This window comes from Nicotiana tabacum, chromosome 3 (genome assembly GCF_000715075.1).
Source record: "Nicotiana tabacum cultivar K326 chromosome 3, ASM71507v2, whole genome shotgun sequence".
NCBI classification, from domain to species: Eukaryota; Viridiplantae; Streptophyta; class Magnoliopsida; order Solanales; family Solanaceae; genus Nicotiana; species Nicotiana tabacum.
Window position 1 is genome coordinate 2234258 of NC_134082.1, and position 18078 is coordinate 2252335.

At 35.8% G+C, this 18078-nt stretch overlaps 2 protein-coding genes across 2 annotated transcripts; both read right to left on the reverse strand.

The window, feature by feature from the left end:
• Positions 1 to 8591, reverse strand: LOC142179351 (elongation factor Tu, mitochondrial-like). The gene is made up of 12 exons (XM_075249068.1): positions 8361 to 8591; positions 5077 to 5152; positions 4866 to 4958; positions 4712 to 4786; positions 3279 to 3383; positions 3098 to 3188; positions 2786 to 2991; positions 2450 to 2533; positions 1909 to 1971; positions 1742 to 1804; positions 1105 to 1345; positions 1 to 279 (listed from the first exon to the last, which is right to left on the reverse strand). Exons 1-12 carry the CDS (start codon positions 8531 to 8533, stop codon positions 209 to 211), a joined length of 1341 nt encoding a protein of 446 aa, XP_075105169.1. The 5' UTR covers positions 8534 to 8591; the 3' UTR covers positions 1 to 208.
• A 7897-nt stretch (positions 8592 to 16488) lies between these two features.
• Positions 16489 to 17163, reverse strand: LOC142179626 (uncharacterized). Its single transcript, XM_075250624.1, has one exon. The coding sequence runs from the start codon at positions 17161 to 17163 to the stop codon at positions 16489 to 16491; it is 675 nt and encodes a 224-aa protein (XP_075106725.1).
• Positions 17164 to 18078: the final 915 nt, after the last annotated feature.

An 18078-nucleotide genomic window follows, 5' to 3' on the forward strand; every position in this document is an offset into this window, starting at 1 on the left:
TAACGAGGTAGACTCATTTGCTGGTATATTCAAATGTCAAGACTTGGATTCTTTTGACACTGACATAAAAATATTTGCATCAAATGAAAACTACATCAGCAATTGTCAAGTCTTGTATTTTCCACAATGAACTAATCAATCTTTCTTTCATCAACCTGTCTAGAGAATAAACAAGATTGAACCTAAAATCCCCCAAAAACATGAATCCTCAGCTTATTACTTTTGAAACAACGCCAGCGCCAACCGTTCTGCCACCCTCCCTCAAAGCAAATCTTTGTCCTGCAAATTGTACACAGATAGCATTGAAACAACCAGAACTGTTCTACAATATTAGATAAAATACTTAAACTGAGTAGCATTTCTAAAATATAAATCCACTTATCCAGGAGAACCGGGACACACGGGCTAAATTGAGAAGCAAGTATTCATAAAACTTTCCAAGAGCATGTTAGGATACAAGTCAAACATTTGGTAAGCTACCCAAAAGTATCACATCTGTTTTGCAACATCAGACACTGAACACCTCATTTTATTCTTTTCATATGCAAAGAGCCAAATACCAAAGGAACAATATTTGGTTCTACTATCCAAAAGAACATTTCTTGCCCAAAGACCAAAGGAACAATATTTGGTTCTACTATCCAAAAGAACATTTCTTGCCTGATCTAGTCACAAGCTTCAGCAAAGAAATATCATGATTGGTCCAATCCCTAAGTCTTCAGATAATATAATTCGCCAGCCCCATTGCGTTATTTTTTCACAGTATTATGTCCATGATGGGGTACCATGATAATCTAGATTACGAGCAACAATACGGGAGCACCAAGTCCGTGACGACCATGAATCCAAGTATTTTGAGAGAAAAAATTGATTATCACATCAGTAATGAGAAAAAACAACAGCGAAGGCAAATCCCTTGTACAAGCAACACCATCAGCCACAACAAGTGAGGTGATTAGGGAAAATAAAGGTGATTTTGTAAAGTTAATCTTCTGCACATTTCGAATATATTATTGTCAATCTTCGAGGGGGTAAAACAAGTATAATCAGAAAATTCTAGAAGAATACTTGCTTAGAAAACCAAAAGCCTGAAGAATTTATTACCTGCATCAAGGGGAACTGGAGACATCAGCTCAAAAGTCGCAGTAACATTATCCCCAGGCATAACCATCTTGACATTTTCAGGCAACTCCACTTTGCCGGTGATGTCAGCTGTCCTCATGTAAAACTGAGGCATATAATTTGAGAAGAAGGCAGTGTGTCGACCACCTTCATCCTTTGTAAGTACATATATCTCTGCCTCAAATTTCTTGTATGTTTTCACACTTCCGGGCTTTGCAATCACCTATAAAACAAGAGGCCTATAAAAGTTTGCAACATATGTATGTAAAAGAAAGTCAATTTATTTTCTTAAGAATTCAGATTCCAACTTCATCACAAATTACAGTATCATGCTTGAAACAATCACCACAAGATTAAATTGAATTTGACTAATCCTAATTTTCTGTCGTTAAGGTGGAAAACTGAACAAAGAATTCTCTTTTTAGGCTGATGATAGAGCGTGCACCTAAATAGCAATATTGCAAAAAGGAACCTGTCTGATTCCAAAATGCTTTTAATAAATTTCAAGTGATACGGATCCAACATGAATTCTATAAAAGTAGGGCAAGCAATAAATGAAAAATATAGATGAAGACAGGTAAGAAGTTCTATAAAGAAACTCACAGAATTTCAAACGTACCATTCCTCGCATAATGTCATCTCGTTTCAAGCCACGAAGAAGAAGCCCAACATTATCACCAGCCTAATGAGAATTTTTTTTTTTAAAAAAAAAAGAGAGGAAAGAATGATCAGTTAATGCTGTAAGAAACTCTTAGAAAAGTTATAAAGATCAGGTTAGATTTTTACTTGCCCATAATCCAAGCTCTTCTTGAACATTTCAACACCAGTAACTGTAGATTTTAAATTTCCCTATAAAAGAAAAATGATATTAGGAGCATGTGTTACAAAAAGCACAATTACATACTCTATCATGTACCAGGTATTTAACAAAGGAATCAGAGCTCTTAAAACTTCAAAGCCAACTAAGATTGGCTCAAGCATCTTAATCGTCAGAATAGTAGATAACCTCAGTCAAAGATTATGAATAGAGCATGTCCTCAAACCAGATAATTATATAGTACAACTCATCTAATGCATTGCTTGTATTTTCAACAGATAAGGTTGCATAGAATTCTATCCAGTAGCCCATAATGCCGATAAGATAAAGAAAAAGTTATATTAATCAGGTGATGACATTGACAGTCATGATTTTTGTCGTCAACAGTTTCAACCCAAACAGGGAGAACAAGCAGACCCAATCTAGATTACTGCCCCTGGAAATTACAAATTATGAAGTAATAATTGCCTCCCCAAATAAAGAATAATAAACAAAAGGATTACATGTTACCTGCATCAGCCCTAAAATCTCCACATCCTCTCCAACTTTTATGGTTCCTTGTTCAACACGGCCAGTAGCAACAGTTCCACGTCCCTATGAACCATAAACAAAGAATCATAAAATAATAATCAATACCACAGAGTCAAGCACTGAACAAGCATTAATTTATTTTTGGATTCCAGCAGACTCATTTTCCTTAGTTTTGCAGTAAAGGATTTGTTTAATATTAAAAACATAGAAATAAGATCCATACGAATTAGAAACTTGAAAGCAAAGTTGAATTTCAAAAGATGTTTCTGCAAAAACTCTTGAACAATGACAAAGCTAAAGAACATTTATAGTTACCTGAATTGAAAATACATCTTCTATTGGCATTAAGAATGGTTTATCAAGCTGACGCACTGGATCGGGGATATATTCATCTACAGCCTCCATCAACTTTAGAATAGCCTTTTTTCCAATTTCTTCATTTGTACTCTGTAAGGCAGACAGAGCTGAACCACGAATGATAGGGATTTCATCCCCAGGAAATTTGTAAAAAGTAAGCAGCTCTGCGAAACAGGAAAGCTCTTGTAAGGAAATTTGGCAAACATGTTATGGCAGTTACCAAGATATCAAAATGCAATAAATTTCACATGTCCTGGAAAACCTGGTTACCTCGGAGTTCCATTTCAACAAGTTCTAGCAGTTCCGGATCATCAACAGCATCGACCTTGTTTAGAAAGCACACAAGTGATGGTACACCTACCTGTGAAATGTGGGCACAGTGTAAAATTAGAATTACCACATGGAGCTTTCAGTTATTTACTAATCTGTCCATGAGATGACACATATTCACCTGGCGTGCAAGCAGAATATGCTCCTTTGTTTGTGGCATGGGTCCATCAGGAGCAGATACGACTAGAATACCACCATCCATTTGGGCAGCTCCAGTAATCATATTCTATGCAAAAAGAAACTATGAGAAAGCAGACAAAATGGGAGCTTGCATTAGGGGGAAAAAATTATTATCTTGTACTGGAAATCAAGTTTTGACATCGACAAACATAACTTACAATACCTGAAACAGTATTATCTAAAGAGGGAATTCAAACAGATGCATTTCTAGCTGACATGCTTTAGCTATCACACACACTGTCCCAGAAATTGTTACTTTTAGCTTCTCACGATCCAAATTAATTAAATTTACGACTAACGACTACTTTTTGAGGGATATGGTAAATCCCACCCTCCAAAAACCCCCCACCCCTGGACCCAACAATGGATTTTACCTTTTTTCCTTTTGGCGACTCGAGCTCATAATCTTATGGATAACAGTGGAGGATGTCTTCTACTAGACCACCCTTCTCTTGACTAAGGACTAGGTAAGCACCCTTTATGTTCGAACTGCAAAAGTTTTCAACTAGTAGTACTTTTGATATACTTTCAAAACCTATAAGTTTTATCTTCAAAAGAATCAAACATCATAGAATGTCATTTAAAAATTGGTCAACATATGTAACATTGTAGGGGAGAGGGCAACAACATGTGCTTCTAAAAATAGTCTTTTAGACAATCAAGATCTAAAGATTGTACTTTCTAGACTAGTTTTCCACTAACAGACAGAGAAAATGACCACTTTCAATATGGTAACAAATGGGATTTATGACTGTTATCTTTTTGCTCAGACCTTACAACTAAAAATCTTGGAGAACCAATTACAATTTTCCTTTAAATGATTGCTGTTATACGACATCACAATCCGTGAAAAAAAACCACCCATGATACAGAATTATTTGCATACAAATAGTTTCTGTTTCAAGCAAAGATAAGCTTGATACTAAGTATTTCCTGGGTTGCTGGTAATAAGCATTCCCTACGCCATAAGCATGTTTTTTACAAGTAACATAAAGCACTACATAACAAGCACTTAAAATCATTAAGTACGATAACTGAGAGTTGTTCAATATGGTAACAGATGGGATTTATGACTGTTATCTTTTTGCTCAGACCTTACAACTAAAATCTTGGAGAACTAATTACAATTTTCCTTTCAATGATTGCTGTTATACGACACTACAATCCGTGAAAAAAAACCACCCATGATACAGAATTATTTGCATATAAATAGTTTCTGTTTCAAGCAAAGATAAGCTTGATACTAAGTATTTCCTGGGTTGCTGGTAATAAGCATTCCCTACGCAATAAGCATTTTTTTACAAGTAACATAAAGCACTACGTAACAAGCACTTAAAATCATAAAGTACGATAACTGAGAGTTGTGCGTCTCACTTTAACATAATCAGCATGTCCTGGGCAATCAACATGAGCATAATGTCTTTTAGCCGTCTCATACTCCACATGGGCCTACAATACATCAGTCCCAGTGTCAAAAGAAAAAGAATTAAAAGTGAGAGTGTCAACAAAAATGGCACAACATCCATACCGTGGCGATAGTAATTCCTCTCTTTTTCTCTTCAGGGGCTTTATCAATTTCATCAAAAGCAACAGCCTTAGCCTTCCCTTCTTCTGCTAAGACCTAGAAAAGGACAGGTTCTTCTCGTGTCACGGATTGATTAGATAACTGAATGAGAAAAGGATAAATGTAGCAGACGGAAGGAAGGAAAATAACAAGTACCAAGACTAACCAACCTTACCTTTGTAATTGCGGCAGTCAGAGTAGTCTTTCCATGATCAACATGGCCGATAGTTCCCACATTAACATGAGGTTTTCTGCAGGAACCCAGAAGATGTTATTAGATGAGAACAGAAATCGGCTGGTGTAACTTTCAATTTCTGTTTGGCATAGTCGACTGAGAGCATATGAGAACAACAATATGGGCCTAAGTAAAGCAGAATACGTGGGCGTTTGGACATAAGAATTGTAAGTGAAAAAAAAATCAAGTGAAAATGGTATTTGAAAATTAGAGTTGTGTTTGGACATGAATATAATTTTGGGTTGTTTTTGAAGTTTTGTGAGTGATCTGAATGAAAATTTTGAAAAACAAATTTTGAGAGTTTTTCAAATTTTCGAAAAATTCCAAAATTCATCTTCAAGTGAAAATTGAAAATTTTATGGTCAAACATTAATTTCGAAAAAAATGAAAATTTTTCGAAAAAATGTGAAAAAATTCTTATGTCCGAACGGGCTCTAGATATCAAGGATTCATATAGCAGACCGCAACTACTTTAGGGTTAATTCGTAATTTTGTTGATCACTTGGCATTTCTCCTTGATATTTATATTTCCATCCACCAGAAAAGAGAAACTCAAAAATCTCCAAATTTCTGGAACAATATATATCAAATCAGTACAAGTCTAGACACGAAAGGAATTAGCATAATTTAAGATGGAATTGCAGAAGAAGACTCGCATACATGCATACAAGAAGAAAGAAGCATACTCGCTCCTATTCAATCAAAACAAATAAAAAAATAAATGGGGGTGTGGTCAGTGTTGTGAAAATCGCTCACTTCAGCGCTTAAAGCACGAAGCGAGGCGGGCACATGGTCGCTTTTGCGTTGTGAAGCGTAGCAGGTGATCTGAAGCGTGCACTTCTGCCAAAAAAGCGAGAAACGCGACTGAAGCGAGAAGCGACAGTAGCGAGCGCTTCACTATATTAAGTGGCTGCCAACGTTAATTAAATAAAAAAAACTGTCTTTTTTCAAAACATCATCTAGCAACAGAGAAAAACAGCGACTAGGGTTCCCATTTTCAGCACTTTTCAAGTTCAAGCCCAGGTATGTGATTTCTTCTTCCTCCTTTTACATTTTCTTTCACTGTTTCAGTCTCAAACTAGCAGCGAAATGCTGCCAATTTTTTTTTCTTTCAGTTCTTCTTTTCTCATTCTCTTCTTCTTCTTCTTCTTCTCTTCTTTCACGTTTCAGTCCTAAATTGCAGCATTTGCCCAATTTTTTCTTACTTCATTCTTTTTCGTTTCAGTTCTTCTTAGTTCTTACTGCCTTTTTTTGTTTCAATATTTAGTTTTAATATTTTTTTTAAAAATTCTGCTTCAGTTCAAAAAAGCGAGCACTTCGCTTCTCGCTTCACGCAAAAAGGGGCTTGTCGCTTTTCCTCGTTTCACGCTCTTTACAACACTGGGTATGGTTAATCTAGAGGAAGTTTAATCTTAAGTTTGAGTGAAGGTGGCTCTTAAGATTAGAACATAACTAAAGAAGAACTCATAAGCTTATTGGACGAAAAAGCAAAACAGCTATAATGGCATTCTGTTAATCTAGTGAAAATTTATTTTTACATTCGAGCAAAGGTGGCTCCTAAGATTAGAAGACCAAATAATCACAAGTCCAGGCATTAAAGGAAAATTGCAGAATAGGAAATGGAATTACAGAAGAGCTCTGTCCAACATACATGCGTATCGAAAGAGAAGCTAAAAGAGCACAATGGGTGTTCAGGCACTCCACTAGGAATTTAATGATGTAATCTAACATTCTGGTGGAGGTTGGCTCCTCATAACAAAATATAAAATCTAAAAAATGTCCAAACTTAAAGGAATTTTGCATCGTTTGAATGGAATTAAAGAAGAATTGGGTCCACCATAGATGCGTAAAGGAAGAAAGAAGGGAAAGTCAGTACACAATAAACACTCACCCTCCCCTATATCACACTAGCCTGAGGGCACTTCATACAAGCCCTTCCTTAATTTAGCCTTTTTCCCTTGCTCTTCATACCTCCATGCAACCAGAAAAACTCAAATTGCCACAGTTTCAGGAAAAAGAGATCACACTATTACAAGTCCAGGCATGAATTGGAATTTGCATAACTAAAGTGGAACTACAGAAGAGCCCAATCCAACATATACTTATATAAAGAAACAAGCAAGCCTGCTATACCTATATGTGTGCTCAGGTACTCTATTTGATAAATCAACAGAGCCTCAATCCAAAGTTAGTCAGCGTTGGTCATATGTATCCTCCATATACATCGCATGCTAATGGAACTCGTTTCATTCTAATACTAGATAATTTTCCTTCGGAGACAAATTAGGTATTCTCACCATACACCAATGTACAAGTCTCTAAACAATTAAAAAAATTCTCTACAAAAGAAAATTTTAATCTTACAAGTGAAGGTGATCATGATCTCCACCATGGGTTCAACAAATGCAGGAGCTTCATTTGCATTTAACGTTTCATCGAGTAAAACTGAGAACAAACAAGACTGATATATGTGTGGTCGATACTCCAATCAATCAATCAACAACGACTTAATTCTGAACTAAGCAGGTCAAGTATAAATGTGTTCTATATACATTTCACTCTATTCGAACTCATTTGCACCTCAATTCCTGACTAGTCGAGGTCAATCCTTTCAAGACAACTTAGCGGTTCTCCTGCTTATCCCTACACTAATATACAAGTTCCTAAAGAATAACAATTTCATCTTCTTCTTTTTTCCTTAACAAAAGAAAATTTTAATCTTACAACTGAAGGTGGTCATTGATGTCCACTATGGGTTCAAAATAATACTGCATTTGCATTTAATATTTCATTTAGTAAGAACTGAGAACAACCAAAACGGATATATTTGTGATCATAATAATCAGTCAATCAACTACGTCTCAATCCCAAACCAGAGGAGGTCAAAAATTCATTCCAATACTAAATGTTTGCCTTAAATTAGGGATTCTCGCACTTATAAGCTAATATGCACGGTCCTAAACAATAAAATTTAATATTTTTTCCTCAACAAAACTGCTTTATGTGTGATCATACTCCAATGACCAATCAATCAATCAACTATGCTTCAACCCCAAAATAATCAGGCCGAGCAAATTTATTTTCTATATACATTCCTGCTCTATTGGAACTTCGTTTCATTACAGCGCTACACAATTTTGCCATTAAAAAAGCAAGTTTTATAAACACGTATTGTTAAACTAATACACAAAATTTCTAAATAAATAAAATGTTTTAAATCTTACGTTCGAGTAAAAGTGGCCATGGATCTCCACCAGTGGTGGTTCAAAAATGCGGGACTCTCATTTGCATTAAACTGAGTGGGCGCTGATCCTCTACAGCAGGAATTGTAGTAGATTTGAGGTGAAAGTTTAAACAGACGCTTTGAATTTGAGCTTCTGAAAGCTACTGACGCCATTGGAGAAGAAGAACTAAAGCTGAGAAAATGGAGAAAGTGGAAATGTTTGGAGTTTTACAGGGTTTAGGGTTTTAGCTTGAAAGAGCAGATAAACGACGACGTTTGAGTTAGCTGTAATGGGCTTCAGCTTGCAAGCCGGGTTTGGTTAAGGTTGAGCTTAATGAGAGATAGTGGTTTCAAGCTCGGGTCGGGGGTTGAAATTTTAAATATGCTATTTAAAATATATTCACTATTTATAATATATTTAAAGATTAATCAATTCGCTCAAACTTCATGCCTGAAGTTTTAAACATCAAGGTTTCGTGTCCTAAAATTCGAAAATTGTATCCAAAAATTCGAATTTTATACCCTGAATTTTAAATTAGCAACCTAAAAATGCATGACATTTAGTCTTGAATTTCGAATGCTTAAAAATTTAGGACACTAAATCCTGAATTTCAAATTCAAGATGCTTTTAGAGCGTGTTTGAACTGACTTTTAAGCTGGACAAAGCAGCTTTTAAGCCTTTTAGCTTTTTTCAGTATTTGGCAAAGTCAAAAAGTGCTTAAAACAAGCCAAAAGCAATAAGTTGGGCGATCCCAACTTATTGTTTTTTGGCTTAAAAGCTATTTCTGCTGAAAAGCTACTTGTTTAAGCCAATCCAAACGGGCTCTTAGTCTTGAAGTTTGGGTGAGTTGACTAATCTTTAACTACATTATAAGTTGTGAATATATTTTAAATGGCAGGCTAAAAAGTGATTACTGGTACACTTCGCCCAAGAAAATCATGTGTTTTTTTCTTTCATGGGCTTTACACGGATGAAATGTAGATTTTTTGGGGCCTTAATATTGGTACGGCTTTTTTATGATGGCGAAGTGCAGCAATAGTCACTTTTAAGCACGTTATTTAAAATATATTCATAATTTATAATATATTTAAAAATTAGTCTATTCACCCAAATTTCATGACTAAATATCCTGAATTTGAAAATTTAGGACTTAGTGTTCTGAATTTTTGAATTGCTAATTTGAATTTCAAGACTATCCTGAATTTCTTAACTACTAATTTAAAATTCAAGATATAATATCCGAACATCTAGACATAATTTTCGAACTTTAGGACACAATATCCTGAAGTTTGAATTATGAGATTTAAAACTCTTTGTGTCCTGAATTTTGAGCGAAATAGTTAATCTTAAATACATTGTAAAGTATGGATATATTTTAAACAATATACTTAAAAATGACTATCTAGTGTCATTTCCATTTTTTATGACGGTGGTGTTTGGGCCAGCTTGCATGAATCTTGACTATCTTATTGGATACCTATTAAAAATAGCACGGGCTAGCTAATTTTCGGACTGGTCATTCAAAAATAGTCAGCGTTTGCAAAGTCATTGAAAAATAGTCAATATTTTGCTGCAACACGGAAAGTTCCAGCATAATATACTGGAGATTGAAGCACTTGTGTATGAACTTCCAGCATATTATGTTGGACCGGTATATTATACTGGAAGTTCCGTATATTATACTGGAGTATACTGTACTGGAGTTCCAGTATATTATACTGGAGTATTTTCCGGATTTTGGACAGTGTTTTCGTTCAAATTTATCTTTACACAAAAAATGACTAAATTTCAATTACTTTTAAAACGATGACTATTTTTAAATAACCACTCATGAATCTGACTATCTTTGAATTTCTCCCTATTATCTCTCACCGGAGTAAGTATAGAGTTATTTACTAAGTGGCCCACATTACAATTACTACGTAATATATAAGTATTCATATCGAGTAAGATCTTAACCTTTTTTGAGGTGGAAACATCTGAAGCAATAACAGGTGGTGAAATGCACCGTGCCACGGCAACAATGTGTGGCTATTTGGTGCAGCTTGTATAGATAAGATTTTCAATAGTTCAAGCTCTTAAATAAAGTGTCTAAATTTTGATTTCTTTTCATAAGTTTAAGATATTGTTTGTATATTCAGCCTAAAAAAAACCAAGGAACGTGCAATCGGCAATCATATTCTAGAAAAAACGTACGCACAAAACAAAGAAAATATAATTTTTTTGGGGGGAGGGGGGAGAAATGATTAGGCGCGGAGCGTATGTGTGAGGTCAGGTGATCATTAACAACTTAGGCAGGAAAAAAGCCGTTAAAGATGTAAGAGTTTTTTCCTCCTTGTACAATATTCTCTCTCTCTCTTTTTTTTTGTTCGGCTCGATTTCATCTTATTTTCGTCTTGAATAGTAATAATAGGGGTATTGATCACGCCCAACTATATATATTATAAAACGGACTAAGCGATCGCTGTAAATATATTTTGGTTAATAAGTGCAGAGTCGAATCTCACATGAAATTAACCTATTAAGCACAACTACTAGACTCGCACAAATTCACGCAATCAATCTTTAGAAATATTTAAATAACAAATTGGATGTTTACTACTAAAGATCTAATTATGAAAATGCAGTAATGAATACTAACTACGAACAAGTTGTAGACAAGATTTGCAATGATCTAAGGTTATGATTTTCCCTATTGTCGGAATTTTTTCCACTACGTTTTCTATAAATTTGCCTAAGTTTTCTCTACCGATCATGAGCTCTTTGAGTGTCGTAATTCTGTTCCGAGTAACTACCACAATTTACTAGACATATTCTTTCGAATTATGCTATCTGACACTAAGTACGGCTCACTCAGATCGCACCAAGGTTTCAGTATTCTTAATCTCACCTTTAAACCCTCTGTATTGATCCCTCATTGTCACGACCCAAACCGATGGGCCGCAAAGGGTGTCCGAGTCCTATCTGTCAAACACCCCTAAGCATGTGTCTAAGATATGAATCTGTATAACATCTGTTGTATTACGAAAATAACATACGTGAAGGAAACCTGTCATCAAAGCATATGTACGTATATGTGCAGAATACAGTGGGCGAGCCGGCAAGACTGCTATAGACAATTATACATCCAAAACTGAAAGCCAACAAGGTCACATACAACCCAACTAGACATATTGTCTACACACACACACACACACACACACACACACACACACACACACACACACACACACACACACACACACACACACACACACACACACACACACACACACACATATATATATATATATATATATATATATATATATATATATATATATATATATATATATATATATATATATATATATATATATATATATAGTACCAAAACAAAAAGTAACTCTGGATCAAGTGGAGCACGCCAACTCTCGCTGATCAAGAATCCTAAAAAGGGGGACCGTCAGCTTGCCTACCTGCGGGCATGAAACGCAAGTCTCGTGAAACAGGGCATCAATATGAAAAATGTACTAAGTATGTAAGACATGAAAATAAGTACGTAAAAGACATAGATGAAACATGGAATACAGAAATACCTTTAAATCTGAATAACTCTATAAATTTTGAAACGTTTATAATATCATGCACATGCGTATAAATGTCGTGCCATGCATAGGTATGGGTATACATAATATCATCAAGCCACTGAGGGCATCCCATCATATCGTCTCGGTCACTGTGGGCAACATCATCAACATATACTGGTTGATCAGGTGGTGGTGCGTATATAACGCCATAACCTCTTTCCATATCCCATATACAATAGTATATATACATACATATATACGCGTATATAACGCCGTTTGAATCATATTTCAGCCACTGTGGGCAACATCATCATCATATACCAGCTGATTAGGTGGTGGTACGTATATAACGCCGTAACCTTTTTCTCGTATCCCATATAAATATAATATACATATATATGCGTATATAACGTCATCTGGTCATGGGTCAATGCACATGTATAAATGAGTGAAATGCATGAAAAATATGAAAAATACATAATAATCTTAATATTCCTTTCGGATAAACTGTTTCAACTGCGTATTATTCTGAGACCCATGAACAGGAAATAATAATATTTTTCATGGGGAATCAAGAATATAGACACCCCTAATAATTCTATCAATAGAGTAATTTATGAAAACTGTATATTTGCTTGTTTCTTCAATATAATTTGGACCATGCCAAAAGAAAGAGACCTTAACATACCTATTTCTTGAATTGTTTGAACGAATCTGCTTCCGCAAAATATGGACAAAATTCTGCTTGAATCTCTTAAAATTTTGAAACGAAATTTGGTGGCTTCTTCTGAAATTTCAATCAAAAATTTTGAATTGTTGTAAGGAAATGATTCTGCCTATCACGTTTTGTTGGTTTTTGAATTTTTGGAAGGAATTTGGATTCTGTCCTTTCATGTTTTTCTTAAAGGTAAAAGGTCTTTGAAACCTAACTAAGAGTCAGACCAAGTGATTTCCTATTCATTTGTCCAAAATGAATCCAATACTTCAAGTCTTTCCTTTAAAAATGACTTATCTTTATGAGTCACTAAATGACTTTATACATTATAAGCATATATGACTATGAGTCATATGCTTGAGTGGTGGCACACTACCACGTGGGGAGTATGGGTGAAGATTATTAATCTTTACCCATTTATTAGTTAATTGGGTAATGTCATGTTACCCGATAATTAATCAATTACCCGTATAATTTAAAAATTATCACAATTTACTTAAAATTCTGTTTATTTTTTTTAAAATACTTCATATATACTTTGTATATTATACTACCGTGGTCATATGGTACCTTACATGGTACTAGTTCATAATTATCGGGTATTATTGCTCGATCCATATTAAATTCCAAATTATCCACTTTCCAAGAAACTCGTTTTCTTTAATTCGTGTACTTTTTATCCTTCCTGACACTTATTTATCGCTTGTTATAAATAGTGTAAATATGTTAACCTCAAGATAATCTCATCCCCGAGTCTACGTCGGTTAACTAAAAACGAAATTTTAACGTACGAAAACACGAGATGTAACACTCATATACATTAGGAGTGATGTTATTCAACAACTACCGAAATATGCACTCTCTTCCGAGTAATACATACTAACAGACACAATCGATTGAGAGATCTTCAACCAACCACAATATAAACGTAGTGAACAAAGAAAGAAAAATAACTTTTTTTTTGAGTATTAACACATTATTGTGATGTTTCTTTCTATACCATGTAGCATTTTTTTTTTTTGGTAATTAAATGCTTTTATTACCAAGTAAATATTTACAATATATACCCAGAGGCTAAACTTCTGTACTCTCCTTTGTTGGACATGAAGCCCCAACGTAAGGATACTACATTACCCCCTAACCAACTTTATTCCTTGCTAGATTATACTGGGTACCAGTTCATGTTACTTATGTAGGCATCCAGCTTTTTACAATTTTGAGCTCGTATATGAATCTCCTGCACTATCACTTTCACTATACTCACAACATTGACTTTTTCCTTTTGAAATATACTCTTATTCCTAACCTGCCAAACATGATAAACAACTGCAGCCAAAGTAATTCTGCATAGCTCTGCTCCAGCACTCTTTCCTGCTGCTTTCTCTACTGCCCATTGTACTTCTTTATGCTATTGTTTTTTCCTTCTCACGATCCCTTGCCACTATAACAGTTTCTGCCATATTTCCCATGCTACATCACATTCAAAGAAGAGATGTTGAATTGTTTCATTGCTCCGCTGACATAGTGAACATACTATTTCATCTATTAAGCCCCATCTATCAAGTCTTTCCTTGGTAGCTAGTCTGTCTAGGATTGCCAATCTTAGGATGAAAATCCATTTAGGCATCCCCTTGTTATTGCATACTAGCCCTCTCCATGGCACCTTTTGGAAGCCCCCTTGTAGTCTTTTGTACATCTGTTTGGTGGAAAAACTATCTAGTTGCGTCACATCTTCTTCTGAATATCCTGCCTCTGAGAATTGCGCCTTTGCTTTAAAAATCTTCTGTATTACCCAGGATGCATTCCTAGGCTTTGTGTCCTAAGTATTGTTCCCTTTTATATAATACGTATGAACCCATTGCGCCCACATTTTCTCCTTCTTTTTACATATATTCCATAGCAACTTACAAATAGCTGCTTTGTTCCATATCTCTATGTTGATGAAGTTTAGTCCCCCTGCTGATTTAGGTACACATAGTTTGTCCCAAGCAATCAGTGCCTTTCTTGTTGGTTCAACATTCCCAGTCCATAGAAATCTTCTGCATATTGTCTCAATGAATTGTATAATCTTCTCTGGTAGTATGAATACTTGTGCCCAGAAATTATGAAGTGTTCCCAATATGTTTTTGATCAATGTTGCTCTCCCTGCATAAGATAGTAACTTGGCTGTCCAACATTGCATTCTACTCAACATCTTGTCAATTAAGGGCTCACACTGGACTATTGACAGCCTCTTTGTACTCAATAGGACACCAAGATATATAAAGGGTAGATCACCTTTAGTATATCCTAGTATTTCTAGAATTCTTTGTTGCACCCTGTTGTCAACTCCACCAAAGTATACACTGCTCTTGCTTATGTTTGCTTTTAGTCCAGAAGCTTTGGAGAATCTTTGAAACTGATTATGAATTTCCACCACAGATTTCTCCTCTCCCTTGCAGAATAGCAGTAGGCCATCAACAAATCCTAACTGTATAAGGTTCAGTTTAGCACACCTTGGATGGAACTTGAAGTTTTGTTGTTTCGTAGCTGCTTGAGTAATCTACACAAGTACTCCATTGCTATGACAAAAAGCGGTGGTGAGAGTGGATCTCCTTGCCTTAGCCCTCTCTTTGCTTCAAATGGCTTGATTGGCTTCCCATTTACTATGGTTGAGTAAGATACTGTGCTTATACTTGCCATCACCCAATTTACATATTTTTCAGGAAGTCCCAGCAGTCTCATTACTTGTTCCATATAAATCCATTCTGCTGAATCATAGGCCTTCTGCATGTCTATCTTTGACATGCATCTGGGTGATGTATTCTTCCTTCCATATCCTTTGACCAATTCATGGCTCATTATAATATTATTCGTGATCACTCTTCCTGGTATAAAGGCTATTTGACAATTATCTATCACCTCTGGCAAGACTTCCTGCAATCTGTTTGTTAAGATTTTGGATATGATCTTGTATAGAACAGTGCAACATGATATAGGTCGAAACTCTTTAATATTGTTGAGATTCTTCACTTTTGGGATCAGAGTTATATTAGTACAGTTGATTTGCTTACACATTTCTGGATTGTCAAAGAATTTCAATACTGCTTGAGTCACCTCCTTGCCTATTATATGCCATGCTTTCTTGTAGAAAAAAGCATTGTATCCATCACAGCCGGGAGCTTTGTTGTCATCAATACTCTGAAGTGCTTGTTTAACCTCCTCTCCAGTTACTTTTCTTATCAAATTCAATTGTTGCTGTCTATTTAATTTGTTCCCCTACTTCATTACTTCTGAGTTTACTGCTGGCAATTGTACTGCTGCTGTTCCCAATAGATTTTTGTAGAAGTTTAGAATCTCATCTTCCACATCTGTAGCTGTATTTAGTAATTGACATGCATTATTAAACAAACAACCTATATGGTTAGTGGCTTATCTAATCTTAGTACAAGCTTGGAAATATGTTGTGTTTGCATCTCCCAAGTTGAGCCATTTGATCCTTGACTTTTGCCTCATAATGCTTTCTTCAATTTCAATCCATTTAGCTAGCTCATTCATTGCTTCTTTTTCTTGTGTTATACCTTCTGTACTGCAACCAGGTCCATCCCTTGCTTCTGAATCCCCTCCAACTTTAGTCTTGCTTCTTGAATTCTTTGCACAGTATTGTTAAATTCTTGTCTATTCATTTGCTTCAGTTTGCTCTGTATCATCTTTAGTTTCCTCCATACTCTAGTCATTGTTTTTCCTTCTTCTCTTTTTCTCCAGCATTCATACACAACATCCTTAAATCCTTTATGTTGTGCCATACAATTAAAGAACTTGAAAGGTCTCCCACCATTCTTTTGCTCATAGTCCATTGTTAGACTTAATGGACAATGATCTGAGAACCCAGGTTGCAATGCCCTTCCTTCCATTTAGGCCATTTTTGGATCCAGGCAGCAATAACAAGAATTCTATCAATTTTGTTGTGGACATGGTTGTTAGTCCACGTATACTTCCTTCCTACTGTCTTTAATTCAGTTAGTCCATTTCTCCAGATGAAATCTTTGAAGTTTTTCACTTCAAATTCCTGTACTGGTGTCCCTTTAGCCCTATCTTCATTAGTCAAGATGGTGTTGTAGTCTCCCATTAACACACAAGGATCAGTAGCACTAGCTATTGCTTTTTTCATATCTTCCCATAGTATTTTCCTATCTTGTATTGTATGCTTATCGTAGACAACACCAAATCTGAATTTATTGCCATTTTGCCTCTCTGTGACTTCCCCTATTATGTATTGTTGGTGCATTTCATACCCTTTAAAGTCTACCCTTGTTTGATCCCAAGCAATCCATATTCTACCACCTGGAGCCTGTGAATAATTTGCTGTCCATCTCCAATTATTGAAGATCTTCTTTATGATACCTTCTGCCTTTGTTTCTTTAACTCTATTCTCCAAGTCTGCTATAAGCACTACCTTATTCTCCCTAATAAATTTTTTTAGTTCCTTTTGCTTATACACCTTATTCATACCTCTAACATTCCACACTATGATGTTCATCATTATAAATTTCTTTGATTGATGTTACCCCTTCTGCCTCTATCCCTAGGCAGTTCCCTCTCTTTGTTTTGTTCCCTTGTCATTTGGACTAGCCTTTGTGCAGTATCTACCAAAGATGTGAAAGCATTGCCAGTGTTAACTTCCATCTTATTTCTTTCATCTCCATTCTTCTTTGTAGCAGATTTGCCTTTTGCCAATTGCCATTGTTCTTCCTTTAAATTGTTACTTTGTATCCCATCACTGACTTCTTCCAATTGCTCCAGGAATCTGCCTCTTGTATCAATTTTATCAGTCTTGGGATCTAGATTTCTTATAACTTTCCATATCTTTCCTTGGTTCTGCATACCATATGTTTGATGCCCCACCTCTTGCTTCTGAACTTTCTTGTTGTGGCATGAGTTTAGCTACTCATACTCATAGTAACAATATCCCAAGTATTTTGCATAAATAAATTACAAAGTAAAGATGAAGAAATATAGACATCGATGATTCTATCTCCCAACGGGTGTTCCACGAGTTATTCTTGCCTTCGGTCGCCAAAAACTCCCTCAAAAGTGGTGTTTATTATCTATTTATATGTGTTGGAAAAGCCCTAAACGACATAACCCCAATCCAAGTCCAACAAGGAGACGAAATAAGCCTTCAAAATCCGGATCAGGCTCGCCTCAAACCGTGCCTCACGAGGTAAACATGAGATGTATCTCGCCCCAGACTATGTGACGCCTGCCTCCACGCGAGCTCAACCTCGCCTTATCCCTCGCTTTGCCTGCTCCCACGCGAGCTCAAAGGCTCGCTTCACCAGCTTCCACGCGAGCTCAAAGGCTCGCCTCGCTTGCTGCTTCATTTCTTCTGCTGCTCAATTCGTTCTTTCGTCTTTCCAACTGTTTTCGAGCACTCTTTACACTTTACATATTC

Bases quoted from the DNA above. Each gene is read 5' to 3' on its own strand.
- LOC142179351 (XM_075249068.1), bottom strand. From the start codon at position 8,533: ATGGCGTCAGTAGCTTTCAGAAGCTCAAATTCAAAGCGTCTGTTTAAA. The intron at 4,959-5,076 runs GTAAGGTTGGTT...GTCCTTTTCTAG, and splicing joins TGACTGCCGCAATTACAAAG to GTCTTAGCAGAAGAAGGGAA. The intron at 3,384-4,711 runs GTGAGACGCACA...CTTTTTGCATAG, and splicing joins GACATGCTGATTATGTTAAA to AATATGATTACTGGAGCTGC.
- LOC142179626 (XM_075250624.1), bottom strand. From the start codon at position 17,163: ATGAACATCATAGTGTGGAATGTTAGAGGTATGAATAAGGTGTATAAG.